The sequence below is a fragment of the Tachypleus tridentatus genome, chromosome 8 (genome assembly GCF_004210375.1).
Source record: "Tachypleus tridentatus isolate NWPU-2018 chromosome 8, ASM421037v1, whole genome shotgun sequence".
Classification (NCBI taxonomy): Eukaryota; Metazoa; Arthropoda; class Merostomata; order Xiphosura; family Limulidae; genus Tachypleus; species Tachypleus tridentatus.
The window spans coordinates 13,998,841-14,024,021 of NC_134832.1; the positions used below are offsets into that span (position 1 = coordinate 13,998,841).

General features: G+C 32.6%; 1 protein-coding gene across 1 annotated transcript in view; it reads left to right on the forward strand.

Moving 5' to 3' along the window:
* LOC143258561 (uncharacterized) overlaps positions 1-25,181 on the forward strand; it is a 278,942-nt gene that overhangs the window by 35,033 nt on the left and 218,728 nt on the right. Inside the window, exons 2-4 of the mRNA XM_076517703.1 lie at positions 705-894; positions 3,491-3,593; positions 6,130-6,220. Coding sequence (XP_076373818.1) covers positions 705-894; positions 3,491-3,593; positions 6,130-6,220 — 384 coding nt within the window. The remainder of the gene's footprint in view (positions 1-704; positions 895-3,490; positions 3,594-6,129; positions 6,221-25,181) is intronic.

Genomic DNA, 25,181 nt, shown 5'->3' on the forward strand with positions numbered 1-25,181 from the left:
GTGGAACTCTGACCACGGATCTTCCGAAATACAGCTGGACACGATAATCAACAGACTACACCTGGATCTTTTTGCATAGATATATAAGTTTAAAAAGTATATAATGAATTGTTTAATCGTTTCTCTAATAGATAAAGTTACAGTAAAAGTTTAGAGAAAGCAGTAAATCATGAAAACAATAAAACGCAAAAAAATGGTAGTCATATCGAAGCATGCAACAAATGCTAATAAAATGCAACATTATCAGTTTAATTCGCTCGCAGTTTATAGCAAAATAAAAACTAAGTAGTATGACTATGAAATTTTGTAACTTTTGTTAGTTGTTTGTACCTTCTTCAAACCAACAGTTCGGGTTAGAATGTACAGCATTGTTCCTATTAAGTAGTGAATGATAAAACTAGCAATGCGTCATAACCTACTTTGCACTTGTATGCCATACAACAAACGACTAGCAGGCACGTGTTGATATAGACATCATATATCTTTCACACTGCATGTACTAAACATCTGTTGTAGCTATACATGGGTGAAGAATATGAAGCAGTTATCAAAATCTTATAAAGTGTAAGTAGACTATGAAAGCTAATATTCGCTGAAATATTAATGAATTGAAAATAATTAGTTTTATAACATTACGTAAGCGTTTTGACTTTATTTCTTCAATTTAAACAATATTTATATTTTTCAAAATTGTCCTTTCTCAGGTGCTAGGAGAAAATGGAATGCAGATCTGGGAAATCTTGCAACCAACAATTCATGAACTTGGTCTAAAAGAGCCGGTCGCCAAGTTGTTAGACACTGGAGTTCCCATCAAAGAGACAGCTCAAGCGACTCTCCTAGATGGTCAAGAGATTTTGATAGAGGAAAGTCTAACAATGAAAAATTCACGTTCAGGTGCAGTTTCTTGTTGTCGTTGGAAGAAAATATTATTTAGATATTATGAAGTGTGTATCTTTACAAATCTGCTAGCTATCGAAGTAAATCTAAAAAAAAAATGTTTAAATTACTGTAAGTTTAATTGGTAATTTCTGCCTTTAATTTTCGGGTCTCATTGAACTTGAGACTATTTGTTTTTGAAGTTTAGCAGCAGAATCTTGTACTTTTTTAAGTACGAATAAAAACAAAAAGAAATCAAATAGTAAATGTGCATAATCTACAGGGCAAAAATTTCTAGTTGTTCTAAACTGAAGCAGAAAGTAGTCGTTCTTGGTGGTAAAATCACAATTAAAATACTAATACAATCCAGTTGGTTTTATTGTCTTATTTATACAGTTAAACTTTTCTGTGTAAAAACACTATAGCCTGAGCTTCATTGATTACTGCTTATACTATTTTCACTATTACTGAGTTTTTGATAGAAATTAAATTACTAATAGTCTCAAAAAGTGGCGTAACTAAAAAGAAGAGTGATTGGACCCCTACATTTAGTTTCCTATAGAAATGAATAAAAACATTATAAACTGAGTGCTTTCGAAAGCTGGGACCTTTTGTTTATCAGGGGCAAACTAAGCAATTAGTTCCTTATATTGTAGTTACATTTCAGCCCCATCCCCACAATTCTGGGGGCTGCGAGACATACTTGTGCTACTATTTTCTACTTTTCGTATTTTTAGTGAAGAGCGTTACGTGGTGGTAAACATTGAACTAGTTAAAGCGGAGAAAAATGAGAACATGACTGAATTTGCAATAACAGTAAGGTTTCTTTTTTTTCAAATCATTTCAGCTTGAATGTAATATACTGAGATATTTCGTAAATTTAATTTTATTCATAATGCTGAAAAGTTGTTTTGGTTGTATATGTATATAAACTGCAAGAACTATCGATTCTTGAGACATTATTCGTTGTTACTACTAACGCGATTTTTGTTATACTCAAAATCTGACAAAGAATGGAATTGTACTTTAAAAAATGAACCATTGAACCTTTTTTCTACGACGTGTAATGTCATCACAACTATGAGTAAATTTGTGAAATATGTACATGTTGTGCGTGAAAACTAAATACTGTAAAACCTGGCTAAGGCGGAATCGCACGGGACCGAGTAAAGCTTCCAGCTTACCAGATTTTCCGGTTTAGACGGTGAACATGTATTTCCTTAATTATATATAATTTTTGAGCAGAACGTTAAACTTACTTGACTTAAGGGAAGTAAGACGTTTGTGAATAAAGTTATTATACTGTTTATGCTATATTTATTAGAATAATAACAAAAATAGACATTCAAAATATACATAAGTACACAAAATCTTAATCAAATTTATTTGAAGAAAGTGCCCAATTTGAACTGTTTCGTTTTTTTTAATGGACTTTCTCATGCGGTTGAAAGAGAACACCAATTCTACGGCTTTTTTATGAAGTTCATTTTCCCACTTCATTCTTGCGTACAATTTGATAGCGTTAATATAACTTAACACTTGCGATGAACAGGAATTTCTATTTCCTCACTATCTTTTCCATTTTGTTCATCTTCCGAATCTCTAACACTTTTACCATCTTGCGATTCTATTGTGGATTTTAAAAAGTTTCATCGGTTTCTGTTAAAACATTCTTGTCAACGTTCACAGGTTCATTTGCATCAATCTTCTCAATCAGAGTTTGGATTTCACTAGAATAGTCGTAACAAACGACTTTTAAAAATGAGGGTATTTAATAGCTTTTTTAAAAATGAGGGTATTAAGTAAATTTTCCCTAATTTTAAAATTAGGGAAGATAGGAATTTGTTTGTTTCGTTAGAATTATTTAAAGAGTGGAATTTTGCTCTTAAAATACAAATATGTTTCTACAAATCATGAATCTAATTTAACTGCAAAAATAATGACGGTAGAAAGAAGAACAGAATATATTTAACCAATACTTACTGTAACAAAATGTCCGAGAATTTATTAATATTTAAACACATTATTAAATAAACAAGAATTTATTAATATTTAAAGAAATAATTAAATAAGAAGCTCCCGCTAAAATAGCGGTAAGTCTACCGAAGTATAACGCGAAAATCAGGGGTTCGATTCCTCTCGATGGGCTCAGCAGATAGTTCGATGTGGCTTTGCTAAAAGAAAAACACATTAAATAAGAAATTAATATTTAATCAAAAACATTTTTTTGCTTTACTCAGGTTCTAATCCTACTTGTTGATAGATAAGGTAGGTGAAAGATAGTTTTACATCCGCGTTACGCAGGTTCTGCCATATAAAGAACCTTTTATAAGAGAAATCTTAAGATAATGCTGCAAAATTTTGATATTTCCGGCTTGTAGAGGTTTCCGCCCTATGCAGTTTCCCGCTTAGACAGGTTTTACTGCATTTCGAAAACAAAACAATTTGAAAATTTGTTAACAGGGGTGAATGTTAAGTTTCTAGTCTTCGATTTACAACCAAAGTATTACCAATGAATAACCTCTCTTTTTGAATCAGTACAATAAGCCTGTACTGATTCGTTATAATTCAGACTTAAGACAGCTATATAGTACAGAATGTTTTTCTTATCCAGGATGGGATGAACAGTTCAGCATAGTTGAAGATTTGTACATAACAGAAATTAATTACTGCAAGACACTGCGGTGTGTTTACGATTTTTATGAAAGATTACTCAGGTGAGCTTACAAGAAATTGAATTGAATTACAACAACTAAAGAAGAGTTGAGTATTACTCAGATTGTGTATATGCATTGTAAATTATTTAATATTATTTTTACATATATGATTGTTTCGGTTTAATATATTTAGATATGTACGTAACTCATATTTTTAAATGTGCATTGCGCAAGTCTTGCCTGTCCTATAACTTCGTAGAAGATTCTTGAGTGTAAGACTCAACGATATATGTTTTATGAAAGCATTAACGTATCTTCAAATATTGTTGCAAAGTGAATTTTAGAGAATCTCGCCTAATGAATATAAAAGCTATCTATTGCAAGACGCAGAGAGAGACAGTAGTATAATATTGTTGGTCATCTAGAGTCAGTATACTATAAATCTCGGAATCTATCATTATAATTAACACTTATTAATATTAAAACTAAAGAAATTGACCAGGAATGTTTATATGCTTCGAAGATTATAAACCATTCAGCTTTGGAGAATTAACAATTAACTTTGAACTTTGTTACTTCTACGAGGACCTTAGTTATCTTCCTCAGTAAAAAGTGAGCTTATAAACCGCGTCAGGTATAGAGCTAATTAGCTTTTCCATCAATAGAAGTATAACAATATCAACTCGGAATTAATTCGCTCGTCGTGAACCGTCGATAAAATATTCAGTTCCAGACCAGATTGAAAACTCATTATTGTTTGTAAGTTTGTAAAACTCTTGTATATAAACTGTTATTTGTAAAAACCGTAATTATAAATTGTATCGTTGTTTGTATACTAAAAAATATTTGTGTTAAGAAAGAAAATTGTGCATATCAGTCTTGTTGTCAAATATAATACATTTGACACATATTGACATTCAATTAACTTTTAAATTAAAATTAAAATTTCTGGCTATTTGAAATCGTAATAGTTAACGAACGTAACATAAGTCGGAGATTCGTTCGAGATAAATTATAATGCGTAATAGCATATATGTAATAAGAACTGTTGACAAAAGATGCTAGTTGAGATAAACGTTTTATCTAGTTTATATTTTTTTAAATAAGAAACATCAGCTTTCATGTGTTTCTATTCTTACAAGTGACTATTTGGTAGCAGCGATTAATTCTTTCACTTTTTTGTAAACTTGATGTTTTGTAACGTTTAATTCTAAATATTTTTTCTTAGTATACCATTTTGCAACATTTATTTCTTACAATATATTTTGAGTTTGCTATCTTACAACGTCTAATTCTTATAATTACTTTCTGCTAACTACCTTATAAGTTTAGTTTTTAAAATTTCTTCAGATCCCACTTTGTTGTACCGTTTAACTTAAAAATGCATTTGGATGCAGCATTTACTTATCTTAAATTATTTCGTACTGTTTAAATATCGAATAGATACTAGATGGATAAAAGTTATGTAAAGTTTAGCTTTAAGACCTAAATCGAACTTTAACTAAATGTTATTTCATACACATGTATATATTTTCTTTTGGCAGGTTTCTTTCTCAACTAACAAAGATATGTACTTGTTTTAAGTTTTATTATATGTTCTTATTTTATAACAATTTTGAAAAGGACAACTAGCTAAAAATAATTTCTTAAAATATTGTATATGTAGTTAGTTAATGAGTAAGTTGACGGAATTATAGAGCTGAAATCCGTGGTTGGATTTCTCGCAGTGGATAGAGCTCGAATAACTTATTGTGTAGCTTACGTAAAAATAACAAAAATTTAAAAATGCCAATTTATCTTTGTTGTTTTCTAGTAATAAAAACATTCATAGGTGACTCTGAGTTCTTTGAACAATTATTCAGCTTAATTTAAAACTTAGGTTAATTCAACCATTATTTACATCAAGGAGCTGATTTCTTACATAGTTCTACTGGAGTGCAACGCATGGTCTTTGTAACGTCTTGTTTCGCTTGCTGAGAATGGACAAATAATAGACAAAGGTTTCTAACCTATGTAGTAAATTATAAGATTAAATTCAATGTAATGAGACTGATTTTTTTTTTAAACATGCTCCGCTAGTTTTTGTACTACTACTAATAAATTATCTTCGTCCATTCTGTCAGTTGAAAGAATGTGTTTTCCCTTTCTAGGTTTAAAAGAAAAAGCCATATGAATAAATTATCTGCTTTTATTAAAACATACCTAGATATTGATAGTTTGTTTTCAGTTAGTTTACATGATCATACTTGTCCTTTGGGTAAAAATTAGTTTCTAGTTTTCGCGTTACAATAAAAATATTAGTAGTATAGGTTACTTCGCAGTAACGCTAGTAAAGTATACTTATTTGTTAAAATACGCACTTGTAAGTATGATAACGATGTTACAATTAAAAGCTAGCTTTTTTTTAAATAAGGAGATACGAATAAATTACTCTCTGCTTATACAGTAAGTATATAGTAAAACAGAATTCATAATCAAGCACCGTCTTTTAAAGCGATAGGAATTAAATGTAAGGTGTACAACAAAAAAATTATATGCCCATGTAGATAAACAATAACTAGTCTCTCTGTCTTTTGATATCTATTAACACTTATAGGAAAGTCCTATCGGTACAACCAGAAGAATACAAGATTTTATTTGATTGGGTGGATCCTCTTTGTTCGTTAAGTAACCTGGTATCAGCTAAGGTAAACGTTTATTTTTGTTGTAAGCAGTTTGTGTATGTGTGTTTATCAAAGTAACATGATGAACCACATTTAATATTATCTAATTTTTTCTTTCAAGCTTGATTTTGGGACTGTTACCATAACGCTACGATGTAATTTAACCTAATTCACTGATACGTTGTTACGATAACATTCTATCAAAATTATCTTGTTATAATTACTTTGAGGAATCAAGAAAGCTTGACAATTTGATAAATAACAGCAACGTGATTATTTTGATACACTATAAAACTTCTGTTTTGTGGCAAACTTTCCGATTATTTTTCCATCCCGGGGACAATAAGGATTTCACCTTTAAGTTACCAATATTAGCAAAAACAACTTTCCTATTTAACTTTCCATTAAATTGCATTTTAAAAGTAGATACATTTTGCTCGTGTTAGTTAAGATTTTATCTGCGGCTTTGAACACGAAATATGTATTTGTATATAAATACTAAGGTAAATATGCGAAAAAGATATTTTGGGTATATACTCTGTCAGCAGAATTATAAAGAATGTGAATGGTGAAAATATTCATCAATTTTATTAGAAGATGTTATAAAAATAGGGAAATCAGAGATAACGAAACAGCAAGATATCATCCATCACTTGGATGTGTACTTTAACGTATTTCTCGGTACAGTGAGGTTATTATATTGATATAGATGTTTTAAATTTATTTATTCTCTCTGTAATATTTAATATCTCGGTTTATTGGCAAATGTTCTCCCATGTCGTCTGTATTAGGGCAAACAATAAAAAATATTTATAATTTTTCAGAGTTTGAGTTAATTATTTTTTGAAAGTTTATGGCTTAATTTCAGAGTCAGTAAAATATTCTTTATATACACAAGTACTAAACGCTACAACTAAGCAACTACGCTTTTAAAATCACGAGAGTTTATAACTAATGTAATGTCTACTTATACATCAGTTTTGAACAAAAATACGAGTTGCGGGTGTCATGTGATATCAGTCGGTTTTTATTTGCAGCTCACCTCATTAAATGGACATATAAGTGTAATTAAACCATCTTTCTGAAATTTCTTTTGCTGCTTTTTTTTTCAATTATGAGTCCTTATTTGACATTTAACTAGAAATCACTACTGTTTGGCAATAGTGTTGTGAATCTCTCGTGGTAAGATATGTCTTTCGAAGGTCGTCAGTTTCGAAAGATAATTTATTGCGGGATCTATATACTAATTATTTGTATCACAACCACCGATCCGTAAAATTTAATCTTTGTGTTGTTCTGAAATAAGAACCTAATGGGGGGAGATAGAATAATAACTGGGACACAAACTGGAAGTTTAACGTTTGAGAGAAGTGAAATAATTAGTCTGTGAAATATATTTCGTTGCAATTTCATTTGAATTACAGATTTAATTGGCTTTTTTTCGAACTGCTACAAATAATTAATTGCTTAACAAGAAGCAGTGAGAATTTTTACAATTTTAAAACAATACTAGATTCATGAACCTGTAAACTTGTTAAAGTTTAAGAAAGCATAATGAGAAAAAAACTTGCATTATCATAAGATTATGCGCTTAAACTAATACTTAAAGAAGGAGAAATACTTTGTACAAATTCACAAAAAAACAGTAATAATGCAAAATGATTAGTGTACAGCAACAATATGCACCGTACTTATAGAAAACATGAAGACACAGAAACAATGATGAATTATATTACTTGTACAAATTTACTGCGAAAGTGACTGAAACAACACTTTCAGTGACAATAATCACTAAACACGTGCTCTGAGTTAAATTTATAATTTTTTGTTAATGGTCATTAAGCTTATTATTCTTAGATTTTTTTCCGTACACTTAAAGCATTTCTTCATATTGGAATAGAAAACATTTCTAAAGTACACCGTGTTTCTGCTTGTAAAATGTCACTTTTATTTCAAGAAGCTATTCGACAATAAGCTTCGAGCTTTTAAAATATTATCTTTATAAAAAAATATCTGTTCCCTGTAATAATATTTTATACTACTTGTAGACTTCTAGCTAACAAGTTTTAATGAGAATGATTCACTTATCTTAATTTGCACGAAATAAACTTACTGGACTTCCAGAAAATTGAATGTTAGCAGCGATTTACCATAATGTTCACCCTAACAGTAGAACACACAAAAAATACTTCTTAGGAAATTCATCAAATTCACTGATTTCAAAGTTATTTTGTATTCTTGCATTTAAAAAAAATATATTTTTTCATCCGTGTAAAAATGTGATACGATTATATCTGTTCGGTCTTTATTACTGAAAACAGTTAGAAGAGTTATGTATCTTCTGTGTATTTGACTCAGAACATATCTTTTTGTCACGCTATATCATAAATAGAAACAGGATAACACTGTATTAGTAACTAATTATAAATTATAAGTCGAAGAGTGTGCTTAAGATATTGTTTGAATATCCTACACGATACATAAAATAAGTTTTCAATTAAGTCAGCTCGACACAGTAATGATATGTATATTTTGATAACTGATTTCTTGAAAAATGTAAGTCCAACCTTTTAATAATACAACGTAACCCTGCACGAATGTACTAAAGGGGTTGCGATAGGTCTAAAGTTAGTCCAAACAGTGTTATAAGACATGTTCAGTGCAAGGATTATCATATTTTAAATATATTTTGAATGTGCTTATTACACTTATAAAATTATTTTCACATTAAAACAAATTAGTTTTTGTCGAGTTAGCAAGTTTTAACAGACCTGTGTGATTAAGCTATGAGTTTTAAAATGGCACAATTAACTACTTGCTTATAATTATCGAGTTTATTTCTTATAATGTAGTTTTTGACCTTGTTACCTTGTTAATAGTTTTCCCATTAAAGGGCTTAGAATTCTAATGACAATAGCAAACGCTTCATTAATCCCCAATAGTCTTTCTTTCATAAACTGTTTTGTCACTTCTGTTTCTATATTTATTTTTATTTACATATGTCGTTTGAAGTAATTACTTTCCCACTACTGGCTATAAACAGTAAACTGGATTTTAGATATGAGATACGAGATATCAATGTAGATATAATAGTACTTTCTGGTGTATGACCATGTAACAAATTCGCAGAGTGTGGATAGATCTTCACCAAGATTGGTATGGAGATTTATTAAGTCCATGCAGGGATTCGTGCAAATTTTCAGTAGCGATTTTTTATGTGCAGTTTTTGGTTTTTACCATTACGTTACTCCCTGTTGATAGAACTTCACCACATTTGCCAAAAATGTTTGTTGGATCCATGCAGAGATACATGCGAGCTTGAGGTTTCACATTTTGCGTTTTGTAGTTTTTAATGGCGTTTTTACAATTACTTCATACACTTCTAGCCTGACCACTTTAAAACAACTTCAACTGTTCAGAAGCTGTTTTAAATAACAGTACTAAGTCTGCAACAAGGAGGGGAGGACTTTTAAGTATTTTATTTCATGGTGTTCATTCATCTGGTTATATATAAGGGAGGCAACCTCTCATGCTCTAAGATAACTTTTCATTAATCATGAATGTACATAACTTCCGTCCAAGGGACGGGTACTCCATCCAGCTAGTTGTAAATGTATTTTAAATCTGATAAGCAATGTACTTTTACTGTCGTGTATGTCCTTCTTCTACAGATACTCCTCTCAACAGGAAACATCTTAGAAAAATGACTAAACTGAATGTACACATGGGGAGTCACAAACACCATAAACAAATGCGGGCCTCGCGCTTCAATTACAATGTACGCTTGCACGAACCTATTACAATATGAAGGAAAGCAATTGAAATAGCCAGAGTCAGGCCTAAAGACAAAAAAAAAAAAAAACCTAATAATCTTGTCGTGTGTCTGCTTTGAAAGAGAGTAGTTTTAATGACGGAACAATTAGAATATTACACTACACCAAGAATATATGTGAAATCAGGTATATTTAATGGCATGTCGAGAATTTTTCGCATATTAAAAAAGTAGACGAAACTCAGAAAACTACATTTAAGAAATTATTTAATATGTATTGCTAATATTGCATTGACCCGGTACTTCTATTTATTTCAACTCTTTGATTGTTTGTTTGTAATTGAGCACCAAGCTACACATTGGGCTATCTGTACTCTGCCCACCACGCGTTTCTAGCGTTGTATTTCCACAGACATGCTGCTGTGCCACTGGAGGTTTATTATTTATACTTCAATCTAATTTTTAGCATTAGGAATACTTGCCTTTCTGTTTAGCACACCACTAAAGTGAAAGATTTGTTCAAAAATTTACAAAATAGAAGAGCGTAATCAGTTTAAGAGAAACGTGTTTTCTCAGAACTCGATTAAATAGCTGTCTGGTTTAATTTTGGTTTGATGAAAAAAATCTAAATATTTTCGTCTTTCCTGTTGAACATTTAGAATTTTGGCTTTTCATCACCTCTAGATGATTTTTTATCATAACTGTGCCAAGTTTAGTTATCATCTCCACATCTAGCCAAATCTAACCGATCTGGCTATAGTATATTATCATCCGAAACACCCAAGTCTGAGTTACCACACTGGTGAGTTTAAGTTACCACATGGGACAGTCTGAAATTGTTCGTATTTAATCAAGTTTAAGAAATTTGTATGCTTGGAGAACAAGAAAATAAGTTCGTTTTTCTTAATCAACTCCTTGAATAAAATATGTTCGCTAATTAGATGTGATTCTTAATTCTATTCAACATTTAAAAAGTATGCAAAGACATGTGTAATTGAAATTCAATTATCGTATGATAATATAATGATTAAAATTTGCACGTATAGTCGAGCAACTTAAGCCTCGTCACGTTGTTAAATTCGTGTTGCTGTAGACGTCCGAGTATGCTCTGTTTGATGGCCGTGCATTTTAACAATAACACTGCAGCGTAGTTGTCATTGAAAAAGGCTTCGCCATAAATTGTAATTTTGAAAATCCACTTCTACTTCTCTCTATGTGCCTTATAGTGTAAGAGGACGATAGTTTTCTAGCGCCCATTTCAACAGTCTAATCACTTAGAACAGGGGTCACCAAACTTTTTTCACAGGGGGCCAGATTACTTGAGGAATGAGAAGCGCGGGCCGCATGATCATTATGTTCAATACTCATAAGCTAGAACGAAAGCTCTCTGTAAAAGACTTAACACTAAGTTTTGGATGCCACATTAGCCATGTGAGAGTAGCATGCAATACACACACATATAATGAAAAACAAACAGAAATACAACCAACATTTTTATTTACCAAAAGGTTATCAAAGAAGGTGAAATTAGCAAAAACAATTGTCATATCGCACATAGTGAGTACATATCTGAATTTCACTAAGCCGCAAAAAAGTTAGTGAGATTTATGAAATTGGCGTTTGGCTTTCAAAATATCATTGTTCGGTTTTGAATTGCTGCATCCAATCATTAGAATTGCTTTCAAATGTTCGTCAGTCAACCTTGATCGATGAACCGACTTCACATACTTCATTTTTGAAAATGCTTGTTTACAGACATAACTTTTTTCGAACACTGATGCCATACCAGATGCAAACTGCTTCAGCTTTGGAAAATCACTTTCAGGTATGCAGCTGTAAAATTTAATAAGTTGCCCCTCTCTGTGTTTTGCTTTCAACAAGTCATTTCCTTGCAAATCGATGACCTCCAGCTGAGGTTCCACTGGCACGTCATCAATGACACAATCAAAAGGATTCTGAAAAAGGAGAATGTCACTTCCGATTCTGTCGAGATCCAAAAATCTCTCTAAAAATACTTATTTAAATCACCAATAATCTTTTTCTGAAACTCCAGGATGATATCTTCTGTGATTCCAGCATGAAACTCATTGAAACACTAAAAATGAGAGAGGTTTCCTCCTTCCAAATGTGCTTCAAATAATGACAGCTTTCTCCGAAATCCTTTAATAATTCTATAGATATTACAGACAAGGTTATTCTTCCCCTGAAGTTTCAAGTTCAATTCGTTCATGTGAGATGTGATGTCAACCAAAAATGACAACTTTGACAACCAGGTTGGATCCGACAGAAGTGGATCGGCTCTATATATCTCGATAAGAAATATATCTATTTCTCTTCTCAGCTTATAAAAACGAAACAAGACTTTACCGCAGCTGAGCCACCTTACCGCCATGTGATAAGGCAAGTCACAGAAATCTGAATCAATTTCCTCAAGAAACGCCTTGAACTGGCGAAGATTAAATGCATGACCCCAAATGAAGTTCACTGCAAAAATGACTGGTTTCAGTACGCAAGGAATATCTACGTCTTTTCCACAGAGTGCTTGCTGATGTATGATGGAGTGTATGAACAGAGCGCTTGGGAGTTGAAGATCTTCCAACTGTTTCCTGATCAGCCCCACCAGACCCTTCTTTACTCCAGCCATGTTTTTCTTCCATCAACTGTTACACTTCTAAGCTGTTTCCACTGAAGGTTATAGTCTTGTAAAGTTTTATGCACTTCCATGAAAATGTTTTCTCCAGTTGTTCTTCCGTGCATGCTGCAGTCTGATGCCAACTCCACGAATGAACACGAGAAGTTGTGACGTACTCGAGAGATCAGTAGACTCATCCAGTGCCAGAGAATACCATAGGATATTTCTAGCTTTTTGGCGTATCTGTAATGCAATGTTCTCTCCAAGTTCTTCTACTCTCCGTACAACTGAAGTTGCTGAAAGGCTGATACTTTCAAAGAAACTGGCTTTTTCAGGACACAGCTCATTTGCTGCTTCCGTCATACACTATTTGATGAAGTTGCCGTTAGTAAAAGGTTTTCCTTGCTCTGCCATCCTATGCACTATTTTGTAACTTGTACAAGTGACAGATTCATTTTTAGCAAACTTTCTCGTGAAGAGATTCTTTTGAGATTTGAAAACACGTTTCATGTATTGAAATTTCTCAGAACGGAACTTTCCTGAAAATTTCAAATATGTTGATAGATGTTTTGTGTCATAGTGACGCCGAAGATTGTACTCTTTCAAAACGGCAACACTTTCGGTGCATATCACACAAGTAGCTTTCTGGTTTTTTGTTTCCACAAAGAAATACTTTTCTCCCCATTCTTCACTGAAAGCACGACACTCATAGTCCACTTTTCTTCTTTTAAAAGCAGCCATAACGATGGGTGAAAAAAAAACAGGATCTGGAAGTGAAAAACACAGAACGCTTTGAGAAAAGTATTGTACTGGTCCAAGAACGCAGAAAAAATATATTGAAATGTACGTTTGCCACGACACTTACCTAAGAACGAGTTATGAAAAGCGCATAACCCGACTGCTAAGAGAAATGAGCTTGCTGAAGCGGTCACCCTAGACCGCTGAATTTACAAGACGAGTCAATAGGACGAGGGTTAAGTCTGTACTTGTTTTCGAAATCCTAATGCTTTCATAGATACATACCTCGATATGAATAAACGGGCAGCAAGGACGAAAGAAGAATTTTCCTATTGGTTAAAAATGCACGTGACAGCCTTGTTTCTTTTTATCATAACGTCTTGTGTTTGCCAACTTATATCGATCATCGGTGTGATTCATTTTGTTATGACAGTCGGACATTTGATGAAATGTCACTTTTTATTTCCAAGCGGCTAGCTGCTGGCGAGCCGGACAAAATGACCTCGAGGGCCGTAGTTTGGTGACCCCTGGCTTAGAAAAATGTAGGCGTTACATCCATTTAATTGGTTAAAAATATATGTGAAATATGATTCCAACATTTTACTAGTTACACTTGAAGTTCACGTTAATAGACACAAATAAAACTATTAGATAAGAATAATTAGAAGACAAAAAGATATTATAAATCCTTGTAAGTGAAGATTTTTTGTAGACTTATTAATTCATAGGCCTTGTTCATTCCATTGACTCATTCATGACAACAAGAATAATAAAAAGTTGTTTGAAAGACATTACTAAAAGATATAACAGCTTTTTATACTTTTTGAAACAAAGCAGACTTCATATTATCTAGTTTTAACAATCTTACGATTTTATTTTCAATCTTTCACGCGGAAACTTTCCCCAATTATTAAATCTGAATTCCCTTTTCATCGTTAACATAAAGACCCGTTTTCTGACCAGCTTCTGTTGTCCTTGAATTGTACAGCTGTAATAATTCACTTTAAGAAATATTTTCATGCTTGAAATATTTATCTCATGCGTTATTTACACATAGTGTCTTAGAAAAAAAAAATTTTCTTAAGCTAATAATTACTTAACCATAGATGTTAAAGTGTCAACAATGCTGCCATTCAGAAGAGAAATTTAATAATTTACAGAGGGTTGAGTGCATTTTATTAAAATTATTTGAATATGCAAATCAGTAGCCATGTGAAAACTAGAGCCGATTTCAAACCGCGTTGGATTAGTATGTATCAGACCCACGTTTTGACATTATTTGGCGTTTCCTACGTAGGTAATGTGTTGCTAACGAAACTTGTGAACAACCCTTTTCGACTTAAATATTCATACGCTAATATTATAAACGCGTGTTTAGATCGATAATTCGCATTTTCAAAGAAGTAGATATTCCTTGTACTTAATGACATTGGAAAACGGAAACATGGGTAATTTGAGACACTGAAACCGTCCAGAAAGAGGTCTACAACAACACGTACTGCAGCCGTGGTTAACAAAATGTGACGTCTTGTTACAGTTTAGAATCCACGCATATAAAGGCTTGTGGTAAAAGCCGTCCACGTGTCCGTAGCGTTATATATGAAGCGTAACTAACCAAGGAAACGTGAAAATATGTGTTCCTGTATAAACCTAATGAGCCTCACGGCATTTTCTCGATATATAGTCTATCATTGGAACAACGGTAAGCCTACGAACTTATATCGCTAAAATTCGGGATTCGATTCCTCCCAGTGAACACAGCATACAACCCAGTGTGGCTTTGCCCACAAAACCAAAACAAACTCAATGGGTAAAAAGAAAATCATAAAGTTTTATGCTGGATAACTGCAGTAGGCGTAATTTAGGGACCAGGATTTGTTTTGTTTTGAATTTCGCGCAAAGCTACTCGAGGGCCATCCGCGCTAGCCGTCCCTAATTTAGCAGTATAATACTAGAGGGAGGGCGGATAGTCATCACCACCCACCGCCAACTCTCGTGTTTCTCTTTTACCAACGAATAGTGGGATTGACTGTCACATTATAACGCCCCTACGGCTGAAAGGGCGAGCATGTTTGGTGTGACGGGGATTTGAACCCGCGACCCTCAGATTACGAGTCGAGCACTTTAACAACCTGGCCATGCCCGGCCAGGGACCAGGAAAATGGACTCAAAATTCAAAGTGAATTATGTTTATTATCATAGCAATTTTTGAACCCTTTGTACATAAACGGAGTCAACATGATAAGGCTTCAGTCATACTTCCCGTCCAATTGTTGTATACCTCGAAAATTAAACCTGGTATTCTTCTTATTTCATACAAAAATACCACTGAAATCGCTGTACATAGCATCTGTTGATTTCCTTGCATGGGGTAATGTGTTTGGACATGACAATTTAAAAAGGAACCTTTTTCAATAGCAACTATGCTGCTAGGCTATTTTCAAGCCGTGTATGTAATATAGTATGGTAAAACGTGAATGCTATCTCTCTTAGTTAATATGATTTTTTTTTCAGAGTGATTACTGGTGTATTTTTTCAAAGGTTTGAGTGCGACCGCTGAAACAATTTTGCTCATATAGTGCTTAATTTTCCTGTTTTTGAAAGCGTGTAAGATATGGGTTCGTTGACTGGTAGTTAACCACTTTTGTTGCGGAGAAGATAAGGGTTAAGGGTAACCTGGATTTATAGCTTCACTTTGAATAGACATATATATATCACGTATTTAAGTTGCGTTGTGTGTGCAAATATAGCTTTCTTTTTATATTTTCTATTTTAAAAAAAAAACAAACATGTTTTATCAAGTTTGAAAAGATTTCTCAGTTTTTAAAAAGGAATTTTCTAATTTAAAACATACGCTGGATTTTAATTAGTTTTGTATTGCAATGGTAACTTTTAAACATTCCTGTAGTTTGTTTATTCGCTAGCTTAAAGTGAGGAGAAGTTGTGTTGCTCTTTAAATTTGGAATTTATGTTGTGAAATGAATTGTGTTTTAGTGATTATGCTTAAATATTTTATTTTAGTAATAACATTTAGATAGCGTTTTGGTACTATTGTTTAATCTTAAATTTGTACTTATTTTAAAGGAACTTTAGGAGTTTTATTTTCTCTGTAGTTTAGGGTTTAGTGTAATTTACAGGGAGAACAAAGTGAACTTATGAGAACTCATTCAGCACAGTCTTCATTCACCTTCAACACTTCAACATGTATCATTGAACACTTGCTTTTGTTTAGTTTTTGTCAATGAACGTTATTTTGAATTTTTAAAACAATTGATACCCTAGCTGTTCTTCTGTGTGACTTAGTTGCAAACTTTTATATATAGAATCAAATACGGGAAACTTTTATATGATTTGTTTATTGTGTTTATGTAGATTTATAAAATATCAAAAATTTCAACTCAAGTAAATTAAGATAAATACATAACATGGGCAACAAAAAATATTCTTTCCTACCAATGAAAAAATGCAACTGTTTTAGAGTAATTTAACAATCCTGATTTATTAAAAATATTTTTGTGTATTGTGAAAATAACATTTTCAATATTTATTTCACTTATGGTTTAAGAATGTTAAAAAACAATACATAATAGCAATACAAGTTTAAACAAACAATAAGTGTAATAAGATTATATACAAAAATACATCCAGGCTATGTTCAAACTTTTATCATGGTGTTATTTCTGGTTTAAAATACCTGCTAGAATTATTGTGCCTTTTGTGTGTGTTCTCAGTTTTACACTGGAAAAACCAACAGTAATCTTCCATCATCGCAGGATTCTGTCACCCTTGGTATTTCTGATCCATTGTAAAAATATATTGGTAAAAGCGCTTACCATGATCATTGCTCATCTTTACATCCAGATCATTTGTAAACACGTATAAATGGGGGGAGGGTTAAGAAGTGTATCTTTAGTGACATCCTAGATCCCATTTCCTGTAGTTCTCAAGCATATCATCACATCTGTGATTTGTTATGACATTTTTGGCAACGACTTTGAATGATTTCCAAGTAGAAATTTCTTTCTGATAGAGTACCATTTCAGATTTATGATCCATCAACACATCCCTAGTGAGTGTGGGAATAATGGAAAGGTAGTGGAATTCGTTACAGTTATAACGAGAACAAATAGCATATATGAACAATTTATTTGAAATTTTATACCAATACAATATTTGAATTTATCAAAAATGTATTCCTTTTACCTATTAAACTCTCCAAGTAAACTTAATTTCACAGAATAAAACTGTTATATTAAACTGATTGCATAGTATTTTACATAGTGCTTATAAAATATTAAAATATAACAATAACTCGAAATCTAAAGGTGATGAGCAAATTCTGTCCACATTTTTTTTAAATCACCACTATCAAATTACTCCGAATTACTTGAATTTTCGTTAGTAGCAAACTTTATGTTGTCTCGAGTAATCAGGAAGGAAATGATAAAAGTGGCTCTAGAAATGAGAAGGGAATAAAAATGGTATAGACATTGGTAAACATATCGTAATGGAACTTCAAATGGGTAACAATACTAAAATGAGATGGCCCGGCAGTTCAAATACCCGTCGCACCAAACATGCTCGCTCTTTCAGCCGTGGAGGCATTATAATGTTAAGGTCAATCCCACTATTTGTTGATGAAAGAGTAGCTCAAGAGTTGGCATTGGGTGGTGATTACTAGCTGCCTTTTCTCTAGTTTTACACTGCTAAATTAGGGACGGCTAGCACAGATAGCCCTCATGCAGTTATGCGCAAAATTTAAAACAAACAAACTAAAATGAGGATGGTCGGGGATATTTCACTGGTTGGGGAGTTTTCAAATGTGGTACATGCATTTCCAGTGGAGAATGAATTTAAATAGTTAAACTAACCAGCAAAGGCTAACTTGATTTGAAAGGATATTTCAAAATATAATTTTTATTCTGGGTGTCCTTAGAAAACTGAAAGACTGGGTGGAGGTGTAAAACCTTCCAGTGTTTCTTAGATGGCATAGGGGTTTTATTACTGGACTAACGTAATATTAGATGTGTAAAGTGGGAGTTATTCATTAAAATTAACCTATTTGAGTAAATGCACAACCAAAGAACTACCAAGCTGGGATTAGATTTTCTGATCTGAGCAACACTTGGCATAGAGAGCTACTATAGGAACACCACTTGAACTTGAAGATGGACATTGCTTATAAATTATGGCTATTGATCACGAATAACTATAGTTTCAACAAAACCATATCCTGCTTTGTCGTTAAAATCATCTAGTCCAGTTATAAGTAAGAATAAGAATTTACTTGATAATCTCCCATTTGCGAATTTTCACAATTATCGTCACGTTTGCAGTTCTCGAGGCACTGCATCCCAAGTTTCTTGCAGAAAAATCGACCATTAATTCTGTCTTGGTTATTGTACAAAATGTTAGGCCAGGCTATCACATAACAAGAAATCATTCAGGCCAAACAAGACATTAAAACCTTAACTAATTAGAACGCTATCACAATTTTGCAAGTATAGACAATAATTATTGTGCCAGACTGTGAATTCGAGGTTCTTTGGTTCGTACCCAAACGCCACAAAAGAAAAAAAAATGTGCTTCACACTTTGAGGCTGTGTGGTACATTATAAGGGTGGTGGCTAAAATCCGCTATTTGATTATAGTAGGCCATTAGTTCGTGTCTCACAAAGCAAAACGTAAATGATCCTGTTTTAAAAAGATTTCTTGACAAGGATGGACTAACTGTAAGAACTTATTTTGCTCAATCTGCCTGGATCTTTGCTAAGAGTTCTGTAACAACTCCGTTTATTGAAGAAATGGGAGATTAGATAGCGGTTCATCAGAGAACCAAAGGGCACAAAATAATTTAATGCACTAAGTTTGTACAAAAGCTTGCAGATGCAGATAGCGATAATATACTATTTCACGTGTTTATGCTGAGAAGAAATGCAAAAAGAGGAGAAAATATTGTGGATGAAAGACATTATAAAATTGATAGGCAAGTGTGGACTCGGCTATTATAGAAATAAATAAGAGGCTGCATACACTTAAAGTATTTCCTGTAGATTGTAGCAATTGTTAAGGGTTTTGTTTTTAGCAAGTACGACGTTAGTAATAAGCTCAGCATTATCGCGTCGATAGAATGTTGCATCACGTCCATTAGCGACCTGAAAAGGAGGGTTGATGTCATTATAAATAATGAGTTCCTACTTAGATTCTTCCATCATATAGCGCCACGTGCGTGTATCGAGGAAGAGGTGTCATTATTATGGTGACAATTTTTATCACCATAAGGCATGTAGTTAAGAGCACATCAATTAGCAAAATCGTCCAAAAAACAATATATTAATTAAAACTTACTAAAGTGATTAAATATTTCACTAATTAATTATTTAAATCACTTATAACTAAATAACCCTAAGAAGAACGCTAAACACAAAGTAATTAGTTAATTCTAAAAAATATAGGGAAAACTTATTCATTAGTTAACTTATTAATAATTATATCATCCCATCACAAAGTATAAAACTTGTTTCTTGACAGCCATGACTCATACAATACATGTCTTGACACGAAAATAAGGCCCGACATGGCCAAGTAGTTAAGGCACTCGGCTCGTAATCTGAAGGTCGCGGGTTCGAATCCCCGTCACACCAAACATGCTCGCCCTTTCAGTAGTGCGGGCGTTATAATGTTATGGTCAATCCCACTATTCGTTGGTAAAAGAGTAACCCACCAGTTTGCAGGGGGTAGTGATGACTAACTGCCTCCCTCTAGCCTTACACTGTAAAATTAGGGACGGCCAGCGCAGATAGCCCTCGTGTAATTTTGCGCGAAATTCAAAAACAAACAAGAAAATAATTAATCACTTATTTTATTATTACTTAGATGATCACAAAAAGGACACTAATTCATTAATTAGCTAATCAACTATCAAATCATCCTACAACAAAGTATAGAATTAGTTTTACGGCAGCCATGACTCATATGGACACATCCCAAAAATAATATAATTATTCATTAATTCGATAGTTATAAAAAGGATGCTTAAGACCAATTAATTAGTTAGTTAATTCGTCCTAAAACGGATGCTTGACATTAATTAAAACATTTACAATTAATTCGCTGATTCAGATATAATTAAATCGTCATAAAAGGGACACTTAACACTAATTATTTAAATAATTTATAATTTATTCACTCAATTATAATTAATTTTTCCTAAAAAGTACGTTTAACACTGATTCGTTACTTAATTAAATTCTCGTACAAAGATACTTAAAGTTAATTCACCAGGTAACAAAATTTCCTATCCTAAAAAGATATTTTAATTAAACCTTACTCGTTTAATTATCAAGCAAGTATTTAAAGATTTTCAATGATATGATAAATTGTTCAAAGTATTATTTAATGTAAAATATTTCGATGAAATTATAATTCATGATGGGAAAAAAAATCTAGATTGAACAAATATATTTTCATAATCCCTCGGAGTTAGTCCGAGGACTAAGTGGTTAAAGTTTTGATAACAATTCAGTGTTTGTAAGAATAAAACATCGGTTACTTAAACAATTTTATAATAATAAACTCTAATTAATATTTATTTTATACAAGTAATCAAAGTTTCCTTTATTTCATAAATTATACAGAATATTTGAAAAACAAATCAATCGTACACTTAACTTGTAGTTTAAAATTGTCCTTCAATACATATATCAAGACTTGTAAAGTGTCACACATTAGGGAATATTTAAATGTTTATTCATGTTATGATGTAAATAACACCAATCTAAACAGAAAACGAACTAAAAACAACAAGTTGTTTCATCGCTTATATAAAATGGGCAAACAACCTAGAATTTTATTTCAGTATCTTTCAAGTTTCTTATTATGCATATCATTACTTTTACGTTTTACAAATCTTTTATGTTTACAATTCAAATAAACTGTTACGTCCATTATGCTAAGTTTTGATCTAGAAGGGTCATATTTGGTGTATCTGTATCAGGCATTGAAAGTACGGAATACATCATTTCTTTCAATGTTTCACGAATCATACATATTAATTGAATGAGACAGTTATTACAACCAATAACTGTCCTATCACAAAATATAATAAATGAGCGATTTACTGAATACTATTATTTAAAATACTTGAACTTTCAGACTATCCAAAGTTAAGAAACTAAAAGAAACAAAATATAATAAATGAGCGATTTACTGAATACTATTATTTAAAATACTTGAACTTTCAGACTATCCAAAGTTAAGAAACTAGTAGTAAATTAAATACATAAAATCTGGAAACAGAAGTTTAAGAATTACAAAGGTTACACATAAACAGTGTTGACACTGATATCAAGACAAGAGTGTTTGGAGGATGTCACGTTGTCTCACATACATGTATACTGTAGAACTGTGAGATATTTCAGCTTAACCAGTCAATGACTTTTGCTCATTAGACACATTGAAAAGAAAACACTACAGATAATTTAATCTTGGTAATCCATGCATATTGTATTATTGCTAAATATCAAAGGTTATTATACTGTCAGAGGTATTTGTCTATCAGATAAACTGTCCGACTGTAAAATAGGCAGTGCTAATATTTCTTTACACGTCTAAATGATAACACATTCAAGAAGCTAGACTAAGTAAATAACTTTGCATTTAAAATATAAACAACAAATAATGAGCTCTAGATCAAAAACACAAAACAGTAATCTAGAAGAAAAAATAACTAGATGTTGTGAATATACAAATAACTTTCTGTTATATGTAAAGTGTAAGAATATATAAGTTGGTTTTGATCGAAAACCGTGGTCTGAGTTGATGTATAGAGGGTATACAGTCTGTTTTAGTAGGTGCAACGTTTATTCTGTACTGATGGACACTAAGCCTATGCATATGTGATACTTTCAAAGTCTTACATTAATTTTAAGCTATAGGGGAATAGTGTGTGAAGGTTAGAACTACGGGAGAACAGGCAGTTTAGTTTCAAAATGTTGTATTTTGTTTTTAAAATAAAGAAACTTTCACTACTTGCCACGAACGTTTCATTTACGGCAATCTGTGTGTCTTTATCTTAAAGTTTTGTTCACAAATGTTTCATTATGCTTGATAAATATGTGATTTTTACATACATACATTAACGCAATTACATTGGATTATGAGTTTTCTATGTAAAATAGAGGTTTGTTAAAAACTAACATTCATGGTATATGATTTATCCATAAAAGATTAAACTTGACATTTATTTATAAACAAAGAAATTTTCGTAAATAGCATCCTAGTGTATTTTGAAGTTTTATTAACAAATATTTGAATGTGTGTTATACTTAAGTTTGAGATTTTACTTATATATACTAAAGATAGACTTCATGTAGACACCCGACAATCACACCCATATGTGCTTGTTGAACATATCATTCCAAAACCACGGGCGTTAATACGGAGTTGGTTTCCCTCTTTCCTGCTATAACAGTCTCCACTCTTCTGGAAAGGCTTTTCACTATATTTTGGAACATGGCTGCGGAGATTCGCTCACATTCAGCCACAGGAGCATTACTGTGGTCGGGCACTGATGTCGGGCAAGAAGGCCTGGCTCGCAGTCGGAGTTCCAATTCATCCCAAAGGTGTTCGATGGGGTTGAGGTCAGGCTTTGTGCAGGCCAGTCAAGCTATTCCACACCTACCTCGGCAAACCACGTCTTTATGAACCTCGCTTTGTGCACGAGGGCATTTTTATGCTGAAACAAAAAGGTCATACCCCAAACTGTTGCCACAAAGTTAGAAGCACACATTAAGATTTCCCTTCATTGGAACTAAAGATCCTAGCCCAAGCCACGAAAAAAAGCCTTAGACCATTATTCCTACTCCACAAAACTCTACAGTTGGCACTATGCATTCAGGCAGGTAGCGTTCTCCTGATATCCGCCAAATCCATGTTCGTCCGTCAGACGTCCAGATCGTGAAGCGTAATTCATCACTCCAGAGAATGCGTTTCCACTGCTCCAGAGTCCAATGGTGGTGTGCTTGACACCATTTCTGCCTACCTTGGCATTGCGCATGGTGATCTTAGGCTTGTGTGCGGCTGCTAGACCATGGAAATCAATTTCATGAAGCTCCTGACGAACGGCTTTTGTGCTGGACTTGCTTCCAGAGGCAGTTTGGAACTCGGTAGTGAGTGTTGCAACTTTAAAGTGAATAATCTATAAAAAAGCTAAGTTTTGTTATTTTAAGTGTTATTAAGCTAATTGTTTAAAGAATAATATGTGACGATCCCCTAAAATAGTGACAACCTGTTCTTTCTAACCACTTATGGCGTTATTAAGACATTGATATCATCATCCTTCATTCACAGCACAAGTGGCAACGTGCTCATCTTTGACACATGTTAGAGATCATCTTTATGAGTTAGATTCAATGTTTTGTGTACTATTAACAGAAAATATATGAATAATAAATAAGACCTCCTAAATACATTTCAAACGTTTTCAAGTAAAACTTGATAATTTATATGTTATTTTCTTTAATCTAACTCAAAATGGAATCGGTTAATTTGATGGACCTCGTAACCATCAAAACAAAAATAAAAAATAAATGTAAATTACCACCTTTTCTTTTTTCTAGAATGACTTCATTCTAGAGTAACTCTAACTTCATAACAGAAAACATTTATTTATAATTAAATTTCATTGTCTTATTGACCTTGGGACCATGACTAACTACTGTCCGCGCGATTATGAGTTGTAAATCACTCAGAGAACGGGCAATTCACGTTACGCTAACGAATTATATCACCCACGAGCTACTACAACTAGTGTAAGCATTGTTTGTTTGTTTGTTTTGGAATTTCGCACAAAGCTACTCGAGGGCTATCTGTGCTAGCCCGAGTCGCGCCAAATATGCTCGCCCTCCCAGCCGTGGGGGCGTTATAATGTGACGGTTAATCCCACTTTTCGTTGGTAAAAGAGTAGTCCAAGAGTTGGCGGTGGGTGGTGATGACTAGCTGCCTTCCCTCTAGTCTTACACTGCTAAATTAGGGACGGCTAGCACAGATAGCCCTCGAGTAGCTTTGTGCAAAATTTCAAAAAAACAAACAAAAAAACAAGTGTGTGTGTGTTTTTTTATAGCAAAGCCACATCGGGCTATCTGCTAAGCTCACCGAGGGGAATCTAACCCCTTATTTTAGCCTTGTAAATCCATAGATTTACCGCCGTACTAGCGGGAGACTCCACGAGTCGTAAAATTATTTTAAACATGTAACAATAAATAATTTTTTTGACAATTTATTATACAACTGAAAATCTTTAAATACTTTATTGATAATTAGAAGAGTAAGTATTAACTAAAATACCGTCCTTTTATTAGAGACAATTTAATTAAATAGCAAATTACAATTATGCTTTCTTTTTATGATTATTTAATTAAGTAATGAATCAATGTTAAGTGTCCCTTTTAGGACGAATTAATTATAATTGATTTAATGAAGTAATTATAAATGATTTAATTAATTAGTGTTAAGCATTCTTTTAAGGACGAATTAATTAACTAATGAATTGGTCTTAAGTGTCCTTTTATATGATGATTTAATTATAAATAATTTAATTAACTATCGAATTAGTGATTAATCATATTTCTGTTGAGATGTATATTACATGAGTCATGGCTGCCTAGAAACACGTTCTCTCCTTTGTAGTAAAAAGATTTAATTATTAATTAATATCCCATTTTGAAAAATATAATTAACTAATGATTTAATTAATTGTCGAGTTAGTAATTAATTATATTCTTGTTGAAACATGTATGAGTAATGATTGTCTAGAAACATATTCTCTACTTTGTGGCACAATG